Source organism: Natator depressus, chromosome 7 (genome assembly GCF_965152275.1).
Source record: "Natator depressus isolate rNatDep1 chromosome 7, rNatDep2.hap1, whole genome shotgun sequence".
Lineage (NCBI taxonomy): Eukaryota > Metazoa > Chordata > Testudines > Cheloniidae > Natator > Natator depressus.
Window position 1 is genome coordinate 92,342,626 of NC_134240.1, and position 27,868 is coordinate 92,370,493.

At 39.9% G+C, this 27,868-nt stretch overlaps 1 protein-coding gene across 1 annotated transcript; it reads left to right on the forward strand.

Annotated features, from left to right (window-relative positions):
• Positions 1-16,503: 16,503 nt before the first annotated feature.
• Positions 16,504-26,898, forward strand: RBP4 (retinol binding protein 4). The gene is made up of 6 exons (XM_074959994.1): positions 16,504-16,567; positions 16,932-17,070; positions 17,902-18,038; positions 18,216-18,322; positions 21,807-22,019; positions 26,679-26,898. The coding sequence occupies exons 2-6, from the start codon at positions 16,939-16,941 to the stop codon at positions 26,831-26,833; spliced, it is 744 nt and encodes a 247-aa protein (XP_074816095.1). The 5' UTR covers positions 16,504-16,567; positions 16,932-16,938; the 3' UTR covers positions 26,834-26,898.
• Positions 26,899-27,868: the final 970 nt, after the last annotated feature.

The window sequence follows — 27,868 nt, forward strand, 5'->3', positions numbered from 1 at the left end:
CTAAAAAAAGGGTAAAATAAAGAAAGTGACCAAATGCAAATTACAGTGTTAAACCTTATTGGCAAAATCCTTAGTCTGCCCAGAGTTCCATATGAATGAAATACATATGGTTGTATTTCTATTGTTGTCCAGTCATCTGCCTCTAATCATCCATGCAATAAAAACATTAATTAAAACCACAAATTGCACAATGACAAAACATCTTATAAAAGAGCTGCATTAAATGCTCTCTAACCAACTTAAACTGTCTCTTTTCACCTGATCCCTCAGGAAAAGTCTGGTTGAATGGACAAGACTCACAACATGTCCGGAATGTCAACACACTTGGGCGCTCTCTCACACTAGGGTGGGCAGCAAGTGAGTTCTGGAGTTCACCAGAACACTCTGCAACCTGCTTGCTAACATTTAAATCTAGTGAATGCTGAATATTTCAGCTGATGTCAATTGTCCAGGTAAAATGTGTGGGGAAACATATTATCTAAGAAACCAAGGACCCAAGCCAGTAAAGGTCCAAAACCAACATCTTGAACTGCACCTCGAAATAAAATGAAAGCCAGTGAAATCTATGGAGCCTGTTAAAACATGCTGACATACTGAACCATTATTAAATAGCTGAAGTTTCGGAATGGCCCCCAGGTGTAACTCCATGTTGAACGTATTGAAGCAATCCAATCAAGAAGTGACAAAAGCAGCAATGATGGGAAGTGTGTGTAATGGCCTATATTGGATAGGAAAGAGTCTAATATCCTGGTCAAGTGAAGAGGAAAATAAGAAGTCCTGATTACAGCTGCTATCTGGAAATCCAGGAGCAGCTCAAGGTCCAGTAAAACTCTTAGTGTGCCAACATGAGTAACAAAAGGCAGGTGAACTCCCTCAACTAATATGGCTTCTGCCATTATATCTGCAGAGAGACTGGGAGAACTCTGGTGGCAGATGGTAAAGATTAGAAATACATTTTTAGCCGCTAGGTTATTATTTATATTAGTTATTAGGTGAAGGAAGATTCTTGGGGAAGTCTTTTTTACAATTTTAGAGCATAGAATAGAGATGGTCCTTTCTATGTACTGTGAGTATACTTTGAAAATAAATAAATGAAATAATAGTTGTTTTCCTGAGCACACCACTGTTGCTTGGTTTTATCAGGACTGAACCGGAGGACTAGCTCTCAAACATGCCTAAATCTCAGCCAGGAACTAAAGTGTTGTATACACTAGGAATTTTTCCATATAATTTGCTATCGTTGCTACCAACGGTTCAACTCCACAGAACCATCGTGGGAATGCTAATGCAGACAATGCTCTCTCAGTGTTTTAAGTTGTGTACAGTTGATATCTGCTCTGAGTAAGGTTAGATTAAATTGTATTAAAAATTGCTGGGGAGCCCCTCAGACCACTAGAACTCTCACTATTGCCAGTACCAGTGGAGTTGGAATGATGGTAGCAATTGTGGAAAATTTTAGGGGAAAAAATCCCAATGTAGAAGTAGGCTGGGAAAACGGAATGGTTATAAACTGTTTTGGTCCACTGAACAGTGTAGAGTTAAATTCAATCAACATACTAATGGGACTGTGACTCAAACCAAACTCCTCTTGTAACCTCAACATACATAGTGAGGTAGGGATGACAAAATAGAACCCTGCAGAACTCCACAAGAGCGGCCCATGGAATTGACCAGTCCTACACTTTGGATCTTCTCAATGTGAAAAGAACAGAGACACCAAAGTAAACACTGTTTATCCCTGCCAGGAGCCACAGATGTATTAACGCCAACATGTGTTAACTGTTCTAAAGGCAACTGACAGATCTAAAAGAATCAGCATAGACATCTGGGGACAGATCCCCTGGTGCAGCCAAACTGCCCAGAAAACAAGTCAAGGGTTGGTGTGCGAACATGGCTTAAAGCTCATCTTTATACTTGCTTCTCTGTTCTGGTACATGCTGTTCCTCCTGCCCTGTGTTAAAGCAACCTGACAACTGCTCTAGTTTATGCCAAACTGCAATAGCCACAAAGGCTCATAAATGCAGCTGAGGATCAGCGTAGCACACAGGCATCCTGGCAACCCTTCCCCCTTTCCTCTAGCCATGCTCCTTTTTCTTTACTACATCAGCAGCATGGTGAATGGCATAAATGCCCTTGTGTTGGATTTGTGACGCTGGAGCATCTCCTTTACACCCTGAGCTGGTTATGTTGACTTTATGGCAGCATGGTGCCAATCCCCTACATCACAATAGCTCTGGCCCCTGATCTTTGTCCACCACCAAAAAGAGATCAATGATCAACACAATTAACATAGTTCCTGTCCCATACCCAGTAGGCACAGGAGCAGGGTCAGCATAAGAAGTAGTCATCTTTCTATGTTCTTACACAATTGTTTCATAATATGATCAGAATGCGTGAAAGCAACATGACAGACATTTAATGTTTGTTTCTAGAGAGAGGCATTTATTCATAGAGTATTTTTTATATTTCCACATACATTATGCTACTTTTTAAAAGAAAGAATGATAAAGAACTGCACTAGTAAACCAAAGCGGGGGGATGACGAAAAACAAGCTTTGTGTTGTATTTTCTAATCTTTTTCTATCATATTTTTCTACCAACACAGGGACTTTCTATATAGTGATTCTTAGGGTATTATAAACTCTCCAGCCTGTTCTAGTTCACACCTTCAAGAAAATTACACAGAAACATTCCCCTTTATTAACTGTGAGAAACCAGCGTCGCCAAGATTAGTTGCGTACAATGGCATTATCTCATTAATTCTGAGAAAATGCAGCCACCTATGTCCAGGCTACAGAAGCAAAACTGAAGGGAGACAAGGCTGCCTAACAGCCAGTGCTACAGTATGTGTTGGTATAGTAAAATGGCTATGTAGACCCCTTTGTGTTGGCACAATTAACAGACTCATTAGCGCACAATAAATTGGGCTCCAATATTCCATACAGCATAAGAATCAAAGCTATGCAGTAGCAGTATGTTTTGTTAATTATAATCACACTGAGCTTTTTTTTTCTGTTTCTTAGGGGAAGGAATGACTACTCTTTTCCCTCCCAAAAACAAACAAACAAACAAACAACACAGGGCATTAACAATTGGTGGTATGAATAAGAAACTTGATAGACACCCATTTTTATATTGTATATAACTTTAATACTATATATAGCCACTCTGTACTGTATTGTTAAAAACCAATGCAGAGGGATGTGAAGCAACAAATTAACATTGGCTGGTAAACTTAAAAGAATGCCAGTGGTAAAACCAGCATAGTCCTGTTTAAAAACAAAGTAGGCAAATACTTAGTGTTAAAGAACACCATTTCACAGATTATCAGCTGTGCAGCTGACACTGTGCAGTCAGGTTGCTGTGAACTCAAAGGGTGCCCAATCCTCCTTTTCACCTATGACATTACTGTTTCTATATGCTACAGCATGTTTCCAATATCAGTCCATATCAAAGCTCTTTATTTTAATATTTTTCAGTGTAAATCTCCTGCCTCATCCATTTGTGTTTAAGAAAGTTCATCATCCTGGTGACTGTCCCTGGTTTTTTTGTTTGTTTTGTTTTTGTTTTTTGGGGTGGGGATGATGGGTGGGTAGGTGATGTGGGTTTGAGGCTGCTAAAGCCTAGAAGATCAAACATTTTAGCAGTAGTAGTTGAGTATATTTCCTGCATCATTGACAGTCCCATGTTGTTGCTATTCCTATATAGAATATATTTTTACACAATATATAGGAGATTCGATCACAGTGTTATCCACCAAAGTGGGGTTTGAGCTTAGATTTTTGGTCTGCTTTTGATAACACTGATTTATTTGCAAAAAGAACAGAAGTACTTGTGGCACCTTAGAGACTAACAAATTTATTTGAGCATAAGCTTTCGTGAGCTACAGCTGAGCTTATGCGCAAATAAATTGGTTAGTCTCTAAGGTGCCACAAGTACTCCTTTTCTTTTTGTGAATACAGACTAACATGGCTGCTACTCTGAAAACTGATTTATTTGTGATCTTATTATTGTTTACTTTCTGGGGATGTCAGGCTCCTTGAATATTGTGCTATGGTTTTTATTATAGGAGATTTGATAGGACTTGTGTGCTTTTTAATTGCCTAAGAAAAAGAGTTCAAATCTTTTAGCTTCCTTTTAGACTAATTTTATAAGGTGTCATTTTTTAGTAGTTGATTGTTTTCCTTAGCTGTGACAGTTCACAATTAACTCTAGTATCTTGTGTCCCCATTTTTTAAGCAGATAACAGCTAAATTGGCTTAGTGTAATTCTGCTAAATTCTATGGCATACATAGATTCATAGATTCATAGATATTTAGGTCAGAAGGGACCATTATGATCATCTAGTCTGACCTCCTGCACAACGCAGGCCACAGAATTTCACCCACCACTCCTACAAAAAAAAACACACCTATATCTGTGCTATTGAAGTCCTCAAATCGTGGTTTAAAGACTTCAAGGAGCAGAGAATCCTCCAGCAAGTGCCCCGTGCCCCATGCTACAGAGGAAGGCATGTGCTTATCTACAAATAATGAATCATGTTTGTTGCATGAAATCACAGGTTCAGACCATCCTTCATTTCAGATGCAATTTGGTTGACCTTAGGTTGACCTTTCTTTAAATTATTTGATAACTGCAAAGGATCTTCTTTATTAAATTCACTTTGGCACCTGCAATTTTTTGTGCTAAGTGTTTGTGAAAATATACAGAAAGAGATAGCATCAAAGTAAAAGCTCTTTATTGGTGCTTAGGTTACTTAACTGCTTTATTAAGCCTGTTTTATTTGTGCCATTGTTACTTGTTTTCTGAAGTCAGTGATTTATAACTAGGAAAACACCAACCTAATGATGCTTTTTGTGCTCCTTGTACTTCTTTTTTGTGATCTGTAAATTAAACTGCTTCAATGTTTAGGACTCCAGGACTTCACTGTAACTATATGCATTAAATTCATCACGCCCCAATAAAGCATCTGGGTTCTCTTACAGATCCCCCAGTCCTTCTCTCAGTACTACAGTTTTAAAACATTTTTTTCTTAGTAATACAGTCCTACAAGAAGTTATACTAAAAAAATCTGCAGGTGTTCCCAGTACTCAGATCTCCTAATATAGGATTTTACTGTCAAGTTTCCTAAAAGGTGTCAGTAAAGAACACATTTTTAGTGAATATGAGATTTAAATGTTCACACTATTATAGAGAGAGATTTAACATTAGAAGTTCACTCAGCATAATCATTTTCAGTGCAACGTGAACAGAAAAACTAGTACACGTGCTTGGCATTGACAGTGTTGCTATTTCAAAGTAATTCTGACATATACGTAGTTTGTTATTTTAACATGTATGACGTAGCCTACCTTTGACGTCTGCAGTTACTACATCACATAAAACTATTTATGGCATAGTTCTTAGTTGTATGCTAGTCCTGAGCTCTTACGGTCCATGGAAATTCCTAAGACGGATAACTGACAGATGTGGTTATTTAAATAGATTCAAGTAGCATATAAATGCCAAAGGTATTTACACGGTTTCCCATTCAGCTCAGTGTTTATGTCTGAGTGTGGTATATCTCCATGTTGAAAGTAGTTAATACAGTTAAATCATCTAGATTTTCAAAACAAACATAGATGTAACGTGTTCACTTTAATTGCAAAAATTCCAATATCTGGATTTTTGTGGCCTCTGTCTGGATATATTAGGTTGATATGATTAATCCATGATATTAATGTTCAGAAATGTTTATAATTTTTTAAAATGTTTAGTAACAATTTGGGCAGAATACTAGTGCAAACCAATATCACAAGATTTCTAAAATCTGTATAACTTTAGAATAAGTTTGGGAAAGCATCAACACAATAAGAAAATAAATAATGTAGCAAAAAATGTTGGCTTCACTTTTCAATAGATATATATTTATAATCCTTCTAACAAACATAATTAGGGAAAGCTAAAAGGCAAGAAATCACTGAATGAAAAGAAGTAGATGGAGTAGCTATTATACAAGTGCTGTTGTATGGACTTCAATACTGACTGTCTGTAAACAATGGACAATGATAAATGGTAATGTACTGAGCGGGGAAAAGATGTCCAGTAAGGTGCCAGAAGAATCTGTGCTAACCCTGGTTTTATGTAATGTTATTAATAATCGAGAACAAAAGATAGCACATTAATTGAATTTGCGCTTGATACTTAATGGAGAGGCTTTGTGAACACAAGTGAGGACACAAATACAAAGGGGCCTATAGAGGTTACAAATATGAGCAAGATATAATAAAATGAGATTCACTCCAGAAGAATGCAAAATAGTGCATCTAGATAAGAACTATCCAAAACATAGATATTCAATGAAAGGAAAGTATATGGAAAGTACTAATGCTGAAGAAGACGTAGGTATGATCATGGACAGCAAGTTAGAAATGAAGTTGCACTGTTCTTTGGCAGCAAAAAAAAAAAAAAAGTACTTTTGTGCTACATATAGAGACATATCATGGCATGGACCAGTGGCATAATATTAATAATCTATCTACATTGCTTTGGTGAGATCACCCTTATAATGCTATGTTTGAATTCTTGGCACCTTGATGCTAGAAAGATGTCTATGAATTGGAATAATTCAGAGAGAAAACTGTTAAGAAGCTAGGAGAATTGACTTACAAGAGATAAATTTGCATTGTTTGCCTAAATGATCATGGGAGGGATATGAAAACCATCTACAAGTATGTGAAGGTTTAAATACAAAAGTGGGAATGGAATTTTAAGGCAATCCAAGGTAGCATAACTAAGAGTAATGGAATGACATAATATTAAACAAAGGAAAGTTTAGGCTCTGAAAAAGAAATAATTTCCTAAGTGTGAGGTCTAGTGGACTGCAGAATTACCTCCCAAACTAAGTCATGGCATTCCAATCACTTGAGTAATAGAAAACTGTCTTGGACAAATTATTCAAGAATATCCTGGAGGGACACTAGGGCATCAGCAGGGGGCTGGATAAAATAAAGCTAATGATCATTTTTGTATCTAATCCCCAGGATTCTACATATTGAGTAATTTATCTGATGGATTTTAATCATTTTATAATCAAAGAATTAGTATTAAAAAATAAGGGTTTTATTCATGACACTTGACATAATAACCACAAACCTCTTACATGGTGCAATTATGCCCATCAGGCCTGTGTCCCTAACAGTGCTAACTTTTGGAGCCTACAAAGCCTGGTGCCACTTGTCCTCCACACTTTGAGGGCCTAACAATGCACAGGCTAATGTCAGCTTTCATTTTTCTTTTTAAAGTAAAAAATTAGCCCTTTCCCTTACAAAATGGAAAAAAAAAAAAGATCAGTTAGAGTTTTCCAGAAGGCTATGGGTTATTCATGGTTCCCTTCTACCACTATTGTCTACCTTTGGGGACCCGTCAAACCAATGGCTGTAGGTCCCCTCAGTTTTTGTGTGGGAGACACTAGAATAATTTGCTGCTGTAGGTTGAAGGTGTTGCTTGGTTGCCACTGGCAGCACTAGCAGCTGCTCAGACTTTCTCCCAGCTGGCTGCCTACAACTGAGATGGCTTTGGTGCAATGTAGCCTTTGCTCACTAGTGAGGGTTACTCAATAGCATGTATTGCAAATTAGTGTATGGACAAAGCATGTGCCTGACAGCAAAGGACACCAGCATTGTAATCCTGGCACTGACACTTGGGCCTTGATTTTTAAAGGTATTTAGCCATTGCTGCACTCGGCATTATACCTAACTGATTTAGGTGCCTACATCTCATTTTAAAGTGATTTAGGTTCTTGGGAGCCTAAATCCCATTGACAATCAATGAAGGCTCCTAAATAGCTAAATCCCTTTTTGAAAGTGAGATTTATGCTCCTAAATCAGTCAGGTGTTGCAATGCTCAGCACAGCACCTAAATACTTTTTAAAATCTGGGCCTTAACATTTCTGTGTGTTTCCCCATCTGCAAAATGAGGATGACACTATTTCCCTATTTGACAGGAATGCTACAACAGCTAACAGAGTAACAGCCATGTTAGTCTGTATTCGCAAAAAGAAAAGGAGGACTTGTGGCACCTTAGAGACTAACCAATTTATTTGAGCATAAGCTTTCGTGAGCTACAGCTCACTTCATCGGATGCATACTGTGGAAAGTATAGAAGATCTTTTTTATACACACAAAGCATGAAAAAATGTGTGTTTACCACTACAAAAGGTTTTCTCTCCCCCCACCCCACTCTCCTGCTGGTAATAGCTTATCTAAAGTGATCACTCTCCTTACAATGTGTATGATAATCAAGTTGGGCCATTTCCAGCACAAATCCAGGTTTTCTCCCCCCCCCCCACAACCCCACTCTCCTGTTGGTAATAGCTTATCTAAAGTGATCACTCTCCTTACAATGTGTATGATAATCAAGGTGGCCCATTTCCAACACAAATCCAGGGTTTAACAAGAACGTCTGAGGAGGGGGAGGGTAGGAAAAAACAAGGGGAAATAGGTTACCTTGCATAATGACTTAGCCACTCCCAGTCTCTATTCAAGTGACCCAACACTCTCACAAATCTTGGGAGACAGGCCAGTCCTTGCCTACAGATAGCCCCCCAACCTGAAGCAAATACTCACCAGCAACCACATACCACACAACAGAACCACTAACCCAGGAACCTATCCTTGCAACAAAGCCCGTTGCCAACTGTGCCCACATATCTATTCAGGGAACATCATCATAGGGCCTAATAACATCAGCCACACTATCAGAGGCTCATTCACCTGCACATCCACCAATGTGATATATGCCATCATGTGCCAGCAATGCCCCTCTGCCATGTACATTGGTCAAACTGGACAGTCTCTACGTAAAAGAATAAATGGACACAAATCAGATGTCAAGAATTATAACATTCATAAACCAGTCGGAGAACACTTCAATCTCTCTGGTCACGCGATTACAGACATGAAAGTTGCGATATTAGAACAAAAAAACTTCAAAACCAGATTCCAGCGAGAGACTGTTGAATTGGAATTCATTTGCAAATTTGATACAATTAACTTAGGCTTGAATAGAGACTGGGAGTGACTAAGTCATTATGCAAGGTAACCTATTTCCCCTTGTTTTTTCCTACCCCCCCCCCCCCAGACGTTCTTCTTAAACCCTGGATTTGTGCTGGAAATGGCCCACCTTGATTATCATACACATTGTAAGGAGAGTGATCACTTTAGATAAGCTATTACCAACAGGAGAGTGGGGTGGAGGGAGAGAAAACCTTTTGTAGTGGTAAACACCCATTTTTTCATGCTTTGTGTGTATAAAAAGATCTTCTATACTTTCCACAGTATGCATCCGATGAAGTGAGCTGTAGCTCATGAAAGCTTATGCTCAAGTAAATTGGTTAGTCTCTAAGGTGCCACAAGTACTCCTTTTCTTTTTACAACAGCTAAGTAGCTAATGTTTGCAAAACATTTTACAAGAGCTAAAATTCACCTGACAGGTACTATGTATAAAAGTTTTTGTTAGAGGAATATCTCCAAAGAATTGCATGGTACAAAAAGAACAATTATAATGATTATAATGTTCACAAAATATGCATCTAAAAATTTGCCATGTGGTCTTAAACTCCAGGTTAAAAAAAATAGTGATTAACAGTTCGTAAAACATCTATTTATTGCTACCTTTTTTTATCTAATCTCTCTCTCTCTCTTTCTCTCTCTTTCTAGTTCTTCTCTGGCAAATTGTATGCATGCATGTTTATCTAATCTAACAAGCATTTAAAATCTATAATAAATCTCTTGATCAGCTTTATGACATGTAATGCACATTATGATTTTAAAACAATAGGCAAATAACTTACCTGGTTCATCTCTTTCTGTCTCACATTGAACTGCTAAAAATAGATTTTAAACTAGTCAGTTTACTAGAGTGCTAATGGCAAAGCTCCCCCTAGAAAGCATTATGAGAAAACTGAATGACAATGATTTAATAAGCAGCAAAAGTACTCACTGATACAACTTTTCTTTCTGCTATCAGGAAGAATTCACCTGCCAGCACTTCTGAGCTGCTGTTTGATACTATCTTGACAGGACATTATGCCTTGGTGACAGTTTCACACACTGAATATGTTTGTGCTTACTTATAGTGCAATAGATGGAAATCCATTGGCAAGCAGGAGGACAGAAAGGGTTTCCAGGAAGAAGTTGATCCTTGATTTGTCCAGACACTTACTGATGTTATTAGTCAGTGGTTGCTGAGGGTTACTGTCTCTGGTTTGAATATTAATTTGTTTGTCACAGTAAATACTATCCTATCTACTGAAATGGATTCAGATCCTATGAGTCACATGGACTGAGCATGCACAGTAACTTCTGCTGAAGCCGCTGCCGTCACTCTGCCCCCCCCCCCCCGCCCCAACCAGCGGGTACAGGTCATCTCTGCTAGAGTTCATGATGCTGTGGCACTCTTAAATGCCATTATACAATACTGTTTCTTGGGCTGCCAAAAAGATAACCATAAACTATTCATCAATGATGTGAACAGTGATGTAAACTGCACATTGGGAGCCAAATTTTCATTTCAGATACATGAGTGTAAATCCAGAGTAATTCCATTAGGCCAACACTTATGGGCCCGATTCTGCAACGACTACACACATGCGACTAGTCTGCACATAGGTAATCCCTTTGGCTTCAGTGAATAAGGATTATTTGCACAAGTAAGGATTGCAGCATCAGCCCCTCGTTCTTGACATGATTGAGATACTATAGACTCTATAAACTAGGAATAATAATAATACCGTTCTTCTAATGATTTGGGGTAAAATCCTGGCCCAATTGCAGTCAATGGGAATTTTATCATTTACATCAATGGGCCAAGATTTCACCCAAAGGTTGGTGAGTTTTTATTCATTAATGTTTGTTAAGTGCATCGATCTCCTCGCCTAGAAGGTGCCGTAAAAGTGCAGCATCATATTATTATTTAGTCAATTTGGATCAGAACAGGAAAAGTATGATGAAACATTGCTTTTGAAATGATTATTATAGATGAAAACAATTGACTCAGCTATGCAGGAAAATGCTAAAAAGCAACCAAGTATTCTAATGATAAACCTTGATTTGGTTGTTTCCCACATTTAATTATGTAAAAGCAAATCTTGCTTTTTGTCAATCAGCCTGTTTAGAGCTGCCAAGCCCCACCTCCATTCCCTGAGCAGCTCTACCAGTCAGGGAAAGGAATTAAATGCTGGGGGTTTGTGATGCTAGCAATTCCTTTTGTCTGTCTCATGGATAAGCCACATGTAGCTAAACAATGGTAAACCAGATTTAACACATTTGGAAACATTCTTCACTTTGAATTGCTGACATTGCATCCCATATGGTACCCTCATTTTCCTTGGTTTTGCCTTTCCTGGGTTTAATTTTTTTTTGTCAATACAAAACAATAACAACAATACAATAATAAACTATAACTTGCCACATATATAGCACCTTTTATTCTGAAACATCCCAAAGCACTTTCACAAACTTAACAGGTATGCAAACTACACGTGAGAATGGTCAAACCCCGCCCACACCTCCACTGAAACACAGCCACTTCTGGGATTAAATGTAGTTGCTGTTTAATACCAAGCGTGAACTAATGCTACAGAACAATTTAGGTACCACGGGGAGAGGACTACCCTGTCTGTGAAGCTGCAGGGAAACGGTAGGTAATTGGAATGGAGTTCCCCAAGTTGGTATTTGGCCAGGACACTGGGATTAAAGTCCCACTCTTGTGAAGATCTTTGGTCTGCAGAATCTGCATTTACGTCTCTTCTGCAGCACGGTGCCCCTTAGGACTAGGATGAGCTAGTGGTCTCTGAAAGAAGAGTGCCTGCAGCTCTGGCTTTGTTCCTTGATAGAGTGACCAGATGTCCCGATTTTATAGGGACAGTCCCAATTTTGGGGTCTTTTTCTTACATCGGCTCCTATTACCCCCAACCTGTCCCGATTTTTCACATTTACTATCTGGTCACCCTGTTCCTTGGAGAACTCCCATACAGTTATGTAACTTTGTTTTAAATGTAATTTAAACTCTGTTTTAAATTCATCTGCATCTGACCTCTTAGAAGAAAAAGCACATAGCTCTTTTCATATTTTATCTTAGCTTAATGCAGCTGTGGATCCTTATATAAACATAGACCAGGGGAAAATTAATACTGACTGTGAAAAGACCAGTCTCATGGCCTAGCACAAGCATAATATTTCTGCACATAGAGCATCCAAGTCTGAGTCTTGAGTTTGGTCCCTTGCTCCAGAGTGGCAGGGTCTGGTTGTACTGCACAAGCAACATACTGAGTCTGTGGTGGGAAAGAGTGCATCTGACCAACTCAGAAGAGACATTGTCTGGCACTAGACGCATCTCTCTATCTCATTTGCTGCATGAACAATGTGTGTGATATTGGAATTTTTGAGTGTGTAAGGAGTAAATGGGAACTGGAGAGATCCTGGGGCTTTCTAGACAGGTTCTAAGGACTTGCCCAGGAAGCAAAATGCTGATGTAGAAGACAAAGAAATAAAAATAAAAGCATATGAAAGCCTCTCTTTCCACTTAATTGACAATATGTGGCATATTTTATTTTTCCCACCCTGAAAATTCCATTGTCATCAATATAAATAGCACTGTATTCCATATACTAAGGGAAAATTAACTGTCATAGCATGACGAATAAACCATGACAGATGGATTTGGGCGATGTGTTTAATGTTCAGAAGGAAAAAATATTATTGTAAATGAATTATCTCAAGTTTGCTTCCTGTCTGCTCAGAAGAAAATCTAGGAAGGAGATGGTAGAGCCCATTAAAAGCAGACTTACAAGCAGACACAAACCCTTTTTCTCTCAAGGAATCTAGAAGAGAAATTTGTGAGCACAGAATCACAATCTTTATAAGGGAGACCACTTTGCTGCTGAAAATGCAGTTAACATTTTAAAAACCAAATTATTTTAATTACTCTTTTTGAAGACTCTGAGATGAAATTAGTGCTCAAGCAAAGAGTCAGGTTGTCATTTTTGGAAGCTGTAAGTCCTTTACCTACAAAACAAATACACAGGCAGGAATAGTGCAAGTGCTAACAATTTCCAGCCCATTGTACCCTTGGCCTCTATGCCTTAACTGCTGTCACCTGGAGGGGGTGGGGCAATTGTGACAGTGATGTGGATGTTTGTGTCCTACAAAATACACTGAGATCACTGGTTCATTTCATGCTATTTGTTGTATCTTGTTAGAAATGACCTGATCTCAGAAGATAGTGCCCTGCACACTGCTACTTGTGAATGAGGCCCTAGAAATAAATAATAACAAGCCAACAAAGAACCAGAAGATGGGAACAAAAAGTCTTTCTATCTGTATCAAGCTGGACAAGACTGAAACTAAATGCTCTATATCCTATTGCCAATACTTTGCGCCAACTTTTCTCCTAAGAACTAAAATCTTACTACATTGCCATAAATAAATTCTAGTCCTTTCAGTATTTAAACTTAAATGTTGCAGTGTTAGAAATGACTGTCACTGTCATTATGGAAAATATAGATACTATCATTATGGAAAATATTAATTACTTTTACAGGCTATTCATGGGAAAAGCATTGTAATGGAAAATCAGTGACAGAAATTCTCTTTTTTTCCCTCTTTACTAACTTTAAAGTTAGAATACTTTTTTTCCTCAGTAAAATGCATCTGAAAGAAATACATACTGGTTTCAAAATGTCCATACTTTTCACAATATGCTGTCAAAATTTAAGAATCAGCTAGTGAAACAGCACAAGTTTGACTACCGACTCATGTTGATCTGCGATAAATTTTGTAAATGTATGCTGAGTTTTATAAATAGCTCTTTTGTTTACATCATATTGGAGCTTTAAGAATGTTTTTTCTTCCTCCTAAGCTTATCCAGGAATCTATGAGCCATTCACTTCCATTCACATGATCTGTGTTCATGATTCTCATTGATATTAATAGAAATGCTCCCCTCCACTTCCATGAGTGGAGGGACATAAAACCTGCAGGCGCTACACTCTGGATATATGGATCTGGATGGAACAGTGCTGAAAGATGGTAGCCATCCTCCCATCAAACTCGCAGGTCAACCTAGGGTAAATTATCATTAACTTGCAAAGGGTTCCCTTTGCAATGTTGAATCCTGCCTGTGGGTGTGGTCAGGACAGTGGCTCGTGATGATACTCTGACAGCCTCAGCAAAAGCTGGATTGGGCCTGTTGCCTGTAAAAATGCAGGGCATACACATAATAAACTCTAAGGACAGGATTTCCAAGGGAACCTGAGGAAGTTAGGTACCTAAATCTCATTGAATTTTAATGGAGTTTGAGTGCCCAACTCCCTTAGACTCTTTTGAAAATTCCAGTCATAATGTTTTCAAAGGAGAATTATATTAGTGTAATATTAAAGGCACAGACCTGATCCTAAAAGTTGATTTGGGATTAAAAATAAGGATACAGAGGTCAGAATCAAGAGAAAGGCTGGTAACAGTGCTTACCAAAGTGGCAGAGAGAAATTATAGACATGTTTTATCTGACATTAAATAAACAGCATAGGGCTATCAAGGGTAATAAAGTAAGTTACAACCCTCTTCATGTTACTGTTGATCTTGTGAGAAGATGGACAAAGCAGATCAGTTATATGGAGTTGTGCACCCATGTATCTGAGACTGCTATGTGTATCTGTCTCGCTTAGAGCTATATGCAGTGCATAACTGTCTCCCACCAGTATTAACAGGAATTAAGGGAGAGGTTTTAAAAGCTGACCAGGGGATATGAATCCCCAGTTCTCATTAATTTAAATGGGTCCACAGTTCTTAGGCATCACTAAAAATCTCATTCTAAATTGAAAACTTTTGCTCATCGACATTACAATATACAGCACCTTTGTATGTGTTACATGCACTATTTTATAGTAGTCTTACTACAAACAAGTTTATGTATTATAGCTTTGTAAGAATATTTGTTATGAGGAATGGCTTCAAGAGTTGGAACTTATTCTCAATAGAGACAACCTGGAACTGACCTAGGATGAGATCTGAGAAAGAGAACCAAAATAAATTGCTCTTAGTGCAAAGGGTCCAAACAACAAATATCTCATCCTGAGAATCAGGAAATGGGGCATAAACAAAGAATTCAGGTAAACTATTCCACTAAATTAGTAGTTACTATATGGAAGAACTTGGCAAGGAAGATATATAGTAAAAAAAAAAATTAAATCACACAGCTTAATATTTTTATGAAGAGACAGAGGAAACTGAAGGGTTGCGATAAACTTCAGGGGAAGGACATGTTTATTTGACTAGGTGCCCTATTTCTGTCCAGCATGTGCTTTTACAAAGCACTCCCCCCCCCCCATCTTGTTGAGCAGCTCTGAATTTGAATGAGGTTTTTTTAAAAAAAATTCTGAAATGAATGGACATTTGGCACTGGCTTCAATTAACACCCTTAGCCCCTTACTCTTTAAAAACACGGAAGTGAAGTATGTGACCTGGTGCTGCTGCGAATGATTTTTCCTACCCTGCTCTGAGTCACATAGCTGGAAAATGGTTAACAGGGTTTCTCTGATGCTTCGAAAGATGTTGAAACTACAGAACAAATATTGACCAAGAGGCACCACTACTTGCCTGGATAGGAGAAAAATAATCTTTTATATAACAAAAAACAGTTTGCCAAGAAAGAAATTGAAGGAACTTTGCCTCATCATTTACATAGAAAGGGACCCGAGTGGTGGGTGCAAACGTTAGCACATTCACAGTCATGTGCATCCCCACCGGGCTTGTGTTAGGACTGAAGTGAGCGGTGCTTTTTTGCCTCCTCCGAAGGCAGGACCCAAAAAATGTCCCCAGGCTGCAGCTGGACACATCTGTTGCTCTCTGGAGCAGGCTATGAAAGGCTTCCAGGCTGTAGCGCGGGACAGCTCCTGCTATCTGGAAGCTGGGCTTGGGTTCTCAGGCACCAGCAACAACCGGTCTGGGGCTCTGGAATAAACAGTTCCCATCTGGCTGAAAGGTTCACACACGTGCCCCGATGCTGCCAGCATTCGAAGGGTAGAAACAGGACATCTGGGGGAGACAAACGAGGCCACGAGCTGTAACTCCGCTGGGCACGTTGGAGAAGCAGGACTCTGGAGCGACGGAGTGGGAAACGATATTGTAGTTCAAGAATAATAATAATATAAAACCGGGACAGTTGGCATCTCTCGCTTCTCTCACGTTCTCCCGCCCTGAGTTGGGGTCTTGCCTTTGGGGTTGTGTGATACCGTAAACGCTTTTCTCCCCGGGGCTGGGGTTAAAGATCGCCTGGGTTACCCCAGCCTGCTCTGCTGTTGTTACGCAAGAGCCTGCTGCGCAGGGCCCCCTTGCCTAGCTGGAATCGACCAGGTTTCCCCACTCCACTTGTTAGTCTTTCGCCCCGCGAAGTTACGAAAGAGCAGATCCCCACCCCCACCCCGGAGCTGTATAAAGCGCTCCCAGCCCCGCGCCCTCCGGCCGCCTCCTCTCCCCTGTGCGAGCGCTCGGGCTAGAGACCGGCTGACTGCGGGGATCGGCGCTGCTCTGTGAGAGACACGTTTCCAGCTGGGGGAGCCTCTCTCGTCCGCCGCGTGTGTGTGTGATGATTCGGGTCGCTCAGGGATGTGGCTGGAAATGCTGCAGCCCTCCTGCAGAGAGGCAGTGGGGACGCCCCACCATCTGCACTGGGGGGCCCCTCTAGATGCTTTGGGGCCCCATTTCTGGGTGCCTGGGGACCACCCACCCTATGTGCTGGGGGTACTCTACTGTCATTGGGGGGACCCCACTGCTGCTTTGGGGGGCCCTCTGAGCATCTTAGGGACACTGGGTATGTTGGGGACCCCTCCTTTCCGGGTGCCTTGGGGCCCCCCCAGCTGATGATTTGGTCTGTCTCTGTTTGCTGTTGCATAGGAGTAGGATGGCTCAGGCGGGGAGATTCCTGGCCTGGCTGCTGCTGATGGTCCTGGGCCTGCTGGGCTGTGGATGCCGAGCGGAGCGGGACTGCAGAGTGAGCAACATCAGAGTCCAAGAGAACTTCAACAAGGCTCGTGTAGGTGTCCGCTCCCCTCCCCGCCCTCTGGGGCTGGCTCTCCTTGGATCTTGCCAAATTTTGCCCTAAGGCCCAAAATGTACTATCAAAATAGAGACCCAGTCTGCCCACTCCTCGTGTGCCAAACACCTGGCCTCCAGTGCAGAGCACCACAAAACCTAGATCCGGCACCTGGGCACAGGCAGCTTGTGGCCCAGAGCCCCAAATGCCTAAACCGAGAACAAGGGTGTGCTCTAAACAGAGGGGAAAAGCAGCAGCTCGTCATGCAGCAAAAGATCTAGCCCCTGCTACAAATGGGAACAGCAGCACCATAAACCCCCTCCCGCCCCCATCCAGAGACTTGAGCTTGCTGGATCCAGCTATTTGAAAAATTCCAAACTCAAAAACTCTATCAGAAGAGAGAAGTTCAGCTGCTCTAGTTTCACTGCAAAACTTCGGCCCCCCTGCGTGCCGAGTTACATTGTTATTACTCCGGTTATTTGTATTAGCCTAGCAAGGTATAGAATTGGTTCATACGGCAGGAGAAGCTATCCTTGTTCTCTTTTTAAACATTAGAACTTAGAGGATCGGGGTCAAAACCTGGCTAGATCCAGCTGCTGAATCTGAACCTTTGTGGTTCTTGTGTCCTTGGTGCATTGTACCCAAATTGTTTTTGGTGACTTGGGAGCTGCTGGATTTATTCTCTAATTTGATGGTATGATTTGGAGGCTTGGGGCCAAAGATCAGCAGAGTTCTGCAAGGTCCAGATAGATCCAGCTTTTATGGTCTTCCCTGCACTTGGGCCTTCCATGCTTCCCAGGCCTAACCAGAGCCTCTCTCCTCTCCCTGCAGTATAATGGCACCTGGTATGCCATGGCCAAAAAAGACCCTGAGGGATTGTTCCTGCAGGACAACGTGGTAGCCCACTTCACCATAGAGGAGAATGGACAAATGAAAGCCATCGCCAAGGGCAGAGTCCAGCTGTTCAAGTAAGTTGCCTGGCACCCTTCCTTCTCTTCCCACTCCAGTTCCCCAGGGCCCTGACTTTCTGCTGGGCTCTCCACTGCTCTAACCCTTCCTCGTACCTATGTGTTCATCACTATCTGACCCCAAGTCCAGGCTGCCCAGTTTGAACTCAGTGTCTTTTTGTCTCACTCTATTTGTAGTAACTGGGATGTTTGTGCTAACATGATTGGCTTCTTCACTGACACTGAGGATCCTGCCAAGTTCAAGATGAACTACTGGGGTGTTGCCTCTTTTCTCCAGAAGGGAAGTGAGTACTAATAAGTAGTGGGGTGTTTTTGCAGCAGGAGACTCAGGGCTGCATGATAGCCCTTGTCACTTTTGGTGCATCTACATGGGGAAAATAAGGGATTTTTTTAGCCATGTTAGCTAACACATGGTAACTGCCACATGGTAAAATCCTAAAGTGGACGAGGCAGTTCCTAGTTTTCACATGTGTTAGCTGGTTGATGTTTATCCTAGTGAAGTCAAGGTCTTTGCATGGCAAAGATCATACATTTATTTTCCTTCCAAGCCCCATAATATAGACTAGCGTCATCACATGAAAGGAGTAGATGGAGATTGAGAAGACTCTGAGCTCTTTTTAGTTCAGATCTGCTTTTTATTTGACTGTTAATTTTCTTGAAAAAGCCTAACTTCAGAGTTAATCTTCAGCAACCTGGTAGAGGAGGATTTTGCAGCTCTTAGCCTTTGTGGATACTTTGTGAATACAGGGACTTTCTCTTTTTTTTTTTTGACAAACTCTCAACAAATTAATACTGAGCCCCAGTCTTCCCTGTGTGAGATTAACCCGCCTAGGGAGTAGAAACTCCAGCACTCTTCACTTGAGACGTTTCCATGGAATACCTCTACTGGGGGAAGGTGGAATTTGGAAGAGATGAGGGCTCCACCCCAAAAACACACAGTTCTCAGGGGATCTTCAGGAAGCCACTTGCCTCTGACTTGCTGTCCAGTTTCTTGCCAGCTCACTGCTGAGACATACTTCCCAGGGATTTCCCTGATTGCTGGATGCCCCATCCTGCAGAGATGGGAGCACTGTACTATACTTTGCTGCAAACTCTGGTCCTCCTGAAGAGGGAGGAAGAGAATCTGGCAGAACCCAGAACTACCTCTTCCAACTCCATGGAAGCCAAATAGTGAGGAGAAGGTCCATGAGGTGTGGGAACTGGAGATGACAGCTCTTCCCCTTACACATTTCTGTGGATATAGGGAGGTTAGAGAGGCATTAATTGTTACACTAACTACTAAATAGCTGAGAATGATCTGAAATTCTAACTGCAAATTGTCACTAGGATTTGTGATACATCTCTTTGCATATGCCTAGCAAATACACATTTATAAGAAACCTAAGAGGCACCAGGATGATATGCTTTTTCCACACAAATACAGCTTAAAGCGTTTCTGTGGTAGGAAAAGAGAGCTTTTCAGAAGGTAATGTGACTAGGAGAGCTGTGAGTAATCTGGTGCATGACCAGCAGGAACATATTTATTTTCTCCAGCTTTACCCTGTGTTTGACCATTTTAACCATTATGTATTCAGTCCTTAACAGAGCATATGCACCACTGTACACACAAAAATAAGGCCCATTAGACAGAGATGAAGTATAAAGAAAGTTCCCAAGTAGATTTATTTTGTTGTTAAATTTCTCCCATGTTTCAGTAAAACAATGAGTGACATTAATGCGTCACAGACTCCAACGTTATATTTTCTTAGTTTTAATTCAGACTTAAAACGTTGTCAAGTAATTTAGGCTTCATATTTGATCTACATGATACAAGTTGGTGATGGCAATTTCCTCAAAATTCAGAATATCTATTGTTTTTTTAATTCTACTTCCCTACCAAGAAATTTAAAGCAAAGAACCTCAGTGATAGTAATCGCTATGTAAATAGGGCTTAGGTGAAAACAGTATTTGTGATTTCTCTACTGTGGCTGCAGAAACATTTAACTAAAATTCCCAGAGCTGGAGCATGTAATGTAATATAGTATGTTCAGTGCTGTTCTGACATTATCCCTAATGCTGAGGCAAAAAACAGAGAAGCAGGGAAAGGGAAAGGACTCAGACTCTGGGAAAAACCCTCATCATAACGGTGATGAGGTGGGTATGATTTCTTTGGTGATAGGGCTGAGAGGGGAATACAGGAGACATACTCTGAGATTGTTTTGGAAAATAACCCTGTTCCTTGGACTGGCCCCAGAGCCCATCTGTCTCCTTGTGTGAAGAAACACTTGTGGGCTGTGTAGGTGATGGATGGATCCGGATGGCGAGTTGTGCAGTATGGGAGTTTTCCTTTATTGTCCTCCCACTGCCTGCTCCACAGCTCCCTCAGAAGGGGCTTTATTTTTTTCTTGTTGACCTTCCAAATGGGACTGACCTTTGCCCCAGAGCAATCAGCCTCACCAAAGAATCAGCACTTGCAGTTTTCTGAGGCTTGCATGGTCCAAAAGGTCATGGATTTATTCTGCCCGATAAGAGCTGCAATGCATGTTCTTCAGCATTTACATTAAAAATGGCCACGGTGCCATTATTCCCATCTAAAGTAGATCCAAACTTCTACCAAGTTAGTTTAAAATTAAAGTTGGTGCAACCCTCCTGACTTCGTGGGCTTTTACTTTACATTGGCACAGATTATTTAAAATAATACAAAATAATTTTTCCAGTTTGTGCACCTTCCACACTGTAACACTGCTTGTGAAAGGACTGTAATGTCACTGAAATATAAGCAAAAGAAGTCTGGTTGTAAGGGCAATAGTTTTCCATGATTTAAATTCAAATCACACAAATGAAGCAAACAGGCAGAACTATATGGGTGCTGTCTAAGGATTTTATCTTGATACCATAAAATGCATTCAGTATTGCAATCTAATACTAAAACTGTATGCTTTTAAAACCCATATTGCTTCTCTGTGAGAGAAGTAATGTCCGGAAATACTCATCCCACCTCATTTTGGTTATAAATAAGCTTGAACCAAGACTCTAGCTCCAAATGCTCCTGTATATTGGGAAAGTTTGCATCCAGGTCTAAGGTTTGCAGCTCAGACCTATCTTTAGATATAATACGTATTTAAAAAAATAATACAATCCAATATCCACTATAAAGGCAGGTTCCACAGGTACTCACCCACAGTATGGCTATGACTGCTGGGCTGTGGAGGTGACAGAGACAACACAATGCCAGTTTTGGTAGTAGTCTGCTGGCTGAGACTACCCCCCACACCTTTTAAAGGGTGGACTCCCAAACTGTATGGCAGTTGGGAACGATCCTGAGGGACACACATCCTAAGGTAGGTGGCAGGTTCTTTCCAGGTTAACTGAATGTCAAGCAGCCAGGAATGATTTTTAGAGGGGCATATGATTTCAAGATGACACTTCTCCCTGAGTGAGAGCTTCCTGCCAAAAAGAGACCAAAGGTGAATTCATGTTTCTCAGACCAGTTGGCTCCTGTTGATTTATTTAATCTAATTGACTAAATGCATCCCACATGTTGTGGTGATGCTAATATCTTGGGACTGAGCCTGTGTGGTGCCAGAAGCATGGAACTTTCCAATATTTCAGTAAGTATTGTGGGTGCCAAGCACCTGTCAGGATCAGGCCCATTGTGGACCGTTTGCCGTCATTAATACTAAAGTATGTGGTATTCTTCTGTGATTGAATAAATGCAGAATTCTCTCTAGGTGAATGTCTCCTCCTACCTCTATAACTTCCTTGCTCCTTCCCTATGGTTTCTTTCAGATGATGATCACTGGGTAGTGGACACAGATTATGACACTTATGCACTTCATTACTCCTGCCGCCAACTAAATGATGATGGTACCTGTGCTGATAGTTACTCCTTTGTGTTCTCCCGGGACCCGAAGGGATTGCCACCTGAGGCACAGAAAATTGTCAGGCAAAGGCAGGTCGACCTCTGCTTGGACAGAAAATACAGAGTTATTGTCCATAATGGTAAGAATATTTTTTTCAGAAAAATTTTATTTGGGAGGTGAAATGACTACCATGCTAGGAAGCTCTTTCTCTAATGGACAGTGATAGTAGGAAGGGCTGCACTTAGTAGCTGTGGTATATCTTATTTTCTTATTGCAAACTCAGAGTCTCTGAGTCTCAGAGTCTCAGATATACTCAGATTTTCACTTTTACTGCCCTGCGATATCCTGGGTAGCCCATCCCAGGAAACAAACACTGAAGAGAGTTGCAAAACACCTAGATTAATACAAGATGCACTTGTGCTAGCTGTTTGTCTAAAAGATATGTTCTAGTTCAAACAGGAATTAATTCAGGGAAGTCCTATGGCCTGTCTTACAGAAGATCAGACTAGATGGTCAGAGTGGTCCCTGCTGGCTTTACAATTTATGAATCTATTAATCTAATCTATGGATAGATGAACAAAGATTAATATAAATAGTTAATTTTCAGCCTGCAATATGTTGACAGCGGGACACCACAAAGACCTACTAGAACAGGTGATACTAAGTATATTTATTAGTGATCTGGAAAAGGTGGGTGAACAGAATTAAAATAAATCTTGTCTATAATGAAAATGTGCAAACCACACAAAATTATTTAGGTTAGACTGGGCAGCACAACTGCAAATGAAATTCACATTTGATACAAGGCAATAAATATCTGCATGAATAATTTTAACTACTCATGCATATGGTTGAGTTCTGAATTAACTGTAACCACTCAGGGAAAAGATCTGGGTGTCACTGTGGACAGCTCAGTGAAAACATGTGCTCAGTCTACAGCAGGAATCAAAAAAGCACATAAAATGTTTGGATGCCTAAAGAATAGGGCAGAAAAAATACAAGAAATAGTATAATGCCATTGTATATATTTTCTCACTGTGAATACAGTGTTTGGTTCTGTTCGCCCCACCTCAAATAAAATATAACAGAAATAGAGGGGCCTAAAGATGGGAAATTAAAATGATTAGAGGCATGGAGAGACTTATGTATGAAGAAAGAATGTAAAATGGGGTCCAGTCTTTGTGCTCCAGCTCCAGTTTAGAAAGAGGTGTGCAAAAGTTGCTTCTTGCATGTTCCTCTGAACCAGTTGGTGCTGGCCACTGTGAGAGACAGGATAGTGGGCTAGGTGGATCACTGATCTGATCCACTGTAGCCATCCTGTGTTTCTATTAAATGTACATGAAAGTATACGAAATGTTTGCACATGAGTAAATCAATCGTGAATGTTTGCAAGTTACAAGTTGCAAAGAAAATGTATAAGTTCATAAATATTCAGAGCTTGTGACAAAACATCTACAAACATCTCAGGAGACTCTCCACATAAAAGAGGACTTGTTTTCCACAAAATATTTGCAATTGTCTTTAATATTGTTTTTAAAGCACCGTTAAAATTGCAAATACACCCTCCATACTAAAAATATAATTAATAGAACATTAAATGATGAAATTTGAATACAAAAGTTAGGAAATTGTCTTCTAATAGTCTAGCACCAACCTTAACTCTGCCCCAGTACTAACTGCCCACTCCCTGTAAAAGCTGAAGACCCCCCCACTTTTCACACAAACCTTAACTCTGCCCCACTGTATTGCATGTTTTTCCCTTTGTCTGCTCTTTCAGATGGTGGGTAGTGGTTGGAGGGCTGGTTTGGCTTCCATGCTTTTTGTGAGTGAGAATTGATGTTTTGGATCCTCTGAGGCTGCTCTATTTTATGCTGGGGACCAGAGTGGTGGTTAGATGACCCCAGCATCGAGTGTCATGGTGACCTAAAGCCAACTGTACACCTCCTCCGCTAGGCAGGAGTGCCAATCACAATTCAGACAAAGCTCCGGATCATTTACCAGAGTGTTAATTAATTCTGAGCTCCCTAGTATTGTTGAGCCAGGTTCTTGCACACCAAACAGACATACATTGGAGCAATGGACAGTGATTGTGGATACTTGTACAAGAGCTAAAAGAACAAAAAAGATCAAAACATCTGCATTAGGAAATTCTTCATACAAAGTCCATGTTAATGCAACTTCTGTATGAACAGAGGCCTCCCTGCATCTCATAGTTTTGCGAGCAAGAACTACAAAATTATTTGCAAGAGTGCCAAAATCCTCATGTCCTTACTCAGTTGTTATGCAGGCCTTACTGAGGTAAAATTTCCACTGAAGGGAATGTAAGAACATAAAAATGGCCATACTGGGTCAGGCCAGAGGTCCAGCTAGCCCAGTGTCCTGTTGTCTAACAGTGGCCAATGCCAGCTGCCCCCGAGGGAATGGACAGAACAGGTCATCATTAAGTGATCCAGACTCTTTCAATTTTGATTCTGGACCCATATCTTCAAGTTAAATCCTTTTTCCAAAGATTCTTCAACTTTTTAAACTAATACTGTGCTGAAGTTCACAATAAATAAATTACTAATTACACAGGTCTTGGCTTGATATAAATATAGTTATATCTAAATAGCAGTTCTTGGTAAACTATCTTTATTTTCAAGCAAAAGAAGAGAAAAGGCTGGGTTTTTTTGGTTTGTTAGTTTGGTTTTTGTTAGTTTGGTTTTTTTGTTTTGTTTGCCACTTATCTTGCATTTCTGAAGCTGTGTCTCCTACTGATTGTGGGTCAGGTTGGGCTACTACCTTGAGGTCAATTGCCTGCTTGTGGACTAAGGTATTTCCTAATGTGGGTAAGGGTATCACAGTTTTGCCCTCTGTGAGTATTCCCAATGACAATAAAACCATCACAAATATTTATATTGGCCACGGGACTGCTTGCAGAACAAGCTATTACTTCATTGTAACCAGGGCATTGCAATCTGGCCTTGTATCAGCATATACTAAAAGCAAAAATCCACAAGAAAATAAATGTATGTGCATTAGGATAGTCTATTACTGCCATTTTTTGTGATCTTAAATGAAAAGTACGGTAAATCTTACTTAAGTCAATATATTTTGAAATGGTTCTTGTGGTTGATCTGTGCTAGCTCCTTCTTTGCCTCAGCATTAATGTCTGGAACAGATCTGATTAATTCCTGTCCTATGTTGAGTTGAAAATCCTTTGGAATCATGTGCTACAGATCTAAAGAGCAGAATAACATTGCAAATAATAGACTGATATTTGTAAGTAAGACTACTTTAAAGGAAATACATTTACACACACTTTAAATTTGGTACATGTTTGTATATTTTTTCTTTCTAGTGCTGGTTTAGAAATATCATTAATTTTATTTTGTTTGTTTCAGGATTCTGCTCTTAAGGAGTTTTGAAACTATGGAAGCAAATGATGTAACATCAATATGGATGTAAAGTTTACAAATTGACTGTTTTGTTGTAGATCTTTAAAGCAGCTTCATTCAAACTTCAAATATATTTATCTGAGCTCTGAAGCTCACCCTGTCAATAAACCAATGAAACTTTTAATAAACATGGATAACAGGGAATGCATATTGTGTAAATATAAAAAGATTATTGTTTTGTTGGCAAAAATACTATTTTACTGCAACGCTTAAAAATAGGAATCCAGATGGTGGCACTTAGGTATGTAATCTTTCATTTTTTTGTTATTGGTTTTTGACTTTGTCTAGTAACCTTGCAGGCAAATTTTTTAAAAAATCCCTAATATCTAATTTTAAAATGCCTAAGTCCTCTTGACTTATTGTGGCTTCTTTATTGGACTCTCTGGAAAGCTAGATAGTATTTCAGTACAAAAGGAAGTTCATTGATCACATCACAGAATAGCTTTATTTTATTACATTCATACTTGACTGAAGATGTGTAAAAATGCACCATATGTAAAAACAGGGTAATTACAACCTTAAGAAAAATAAACATTTCTATCTACTGTAACATTGTTGAATCCAGCAAAATGGCACCAGAGATTGACTAGTTCTAAGGACCAAATTTTCAAATGTAGGACATACCAGCAAAAATGATCATGCGCTCATTGAACCAGCAAAAACCATATATACCTACTCAGATTGGCATTTTATGCATAAAGGTAGGTTGCACAAAAGTATGTTCAGGCAGCCAGTCACCTGATTTATGCATGCAAATGCCTTTTTTTATTTTATGGACTTAGTGACTGCATGGAAATTTTTGAGGGTGCACTTTTTACACCCATTTTTAGAAGTTGGTTTCTATTCTTACTGGCAAATGGATAGTAAAACTGGAGAATATCCTCAGCTGCTGTAAGTTGTCATGGCTCCACTGTAGTGAGTGGACAATTTACACCGTCTGAAAATCTGCCCCCACAGAGCCCAATTCTTCTCTGAAGTTACACTGTTTTACATTTCTGTGCCTCCACCAATGTCAGTGACGTTACTCCTGATTACATCATTATGAGAAGAGAATTAGGCCGATAGGATTAAATTCTGCAGTTTTACTCAGGCAAAACTCCCAAGACAATAACATTTTGTCTAGGTTAGGATTATAGAAGTTGAACTATAGTTGTATTTATTTTCCTATCTGTTTTCCTTAGCATATAATACAGTACTATAAAATGGTGAGCTGGTCAGTGTGGGAAAGTATGTGGCTTAGCAGCCAAAGCAACAGCTGAGACACAGTTCATACATTACTTATTTAGAAATTACAGATAAGTTAGGTTCTGTGTGGTCATTTCTTCTTCCTGTGGTTTCTGTATTAGTCATTCTCCTTCCAGGAAGAGCTGCACAACACAAAAGAAATTGCCACCATTCATGTCTGAAATGGGTAACATTATACAAAACTGGATTGACGGCAGAGTTGGCAAAAGTGAATGCCATTATCCAGAAGAAAAATGATGGCAAAATTTTCAAATCATGTTTGAAGTTCTGAACTAAAATTAAGAGAACAGTGATGATAATTGGACTCCACATGATGAAGAAAGAGATCATCAGCACAAACAAAGTTCGAAATAGTTTGTAATCTCGTTGGGAGACTTGAATCTGACGCATTTCTGAGGAGGCTAAACTGATATTTAATCTTTTTCTTGATGCTTTTGTAATCTGCATTCAAAAACAAGATAACTTTTATTGTAACATAGAATTCTTGCTGAGTAACACTTTTTTTAAAGCTGCAGAAGTGAATCTTGGCAAATCATGTTTCTGCTTTGGAAGTGACGATAAAAAGGGCTAGAGTTCTGTGTTTATTGCGTCTCAATGAGTACATTCCCAATGGACTCAAACTAACTAGTCGAAAAATAGTTTTGTTTTTTTTCTAACTGCTAGCCCTGAACTCAGCATGTCGGGTAGTCAAGCTGGGTTCTTTCCGTCTCATGCTCATAATCCATTTTGCATTTGAAAGTAATAAAGACTTTTAAAGTCAAATTAGGCCTTTAATTACCCCTGCAATCCCATTGCCTTCAAATGATAATCTAGGTTATTTCATCTATGTAAATCTGTTAATTTTTACACAGGTGTAATTGACTGTGACTGGAGTATAGCTAACAATCCTGTTGATGCACAAAGAAGAGAATCCAGCTCACTCTTTTATAGACCTTTTTGCTCTGAAAGGTAAATAGGAGTAAAAATTAGTAACAACTTAATTTAGTCACTAAAGTCAGCAAATATGACTGGTACACAAATGAAGCTGAACTGTTGAGTAAGCAGGTGCCGTTTTTGCAGTCATTTTCAGAGGAGAGCTGCACTAACATTCTATTACAGATAGTTAGTTAGAGATGGGCTCAAGACTCAAAATGTAGATCTGGATTTTGACACCTGAAAAGAGTATGTAGGTGTTTGAGTCCAGAATGTTGGTTCTGCCCATTGTAAGGATGGACCATTTGCAGAATTTGGAACTGGGTTCAGATTTTGCCACCTCCAAAGTCTGAGAGTGCCTGGGTCCAGGGATTGGCTCAGACTTTCCTCTGTG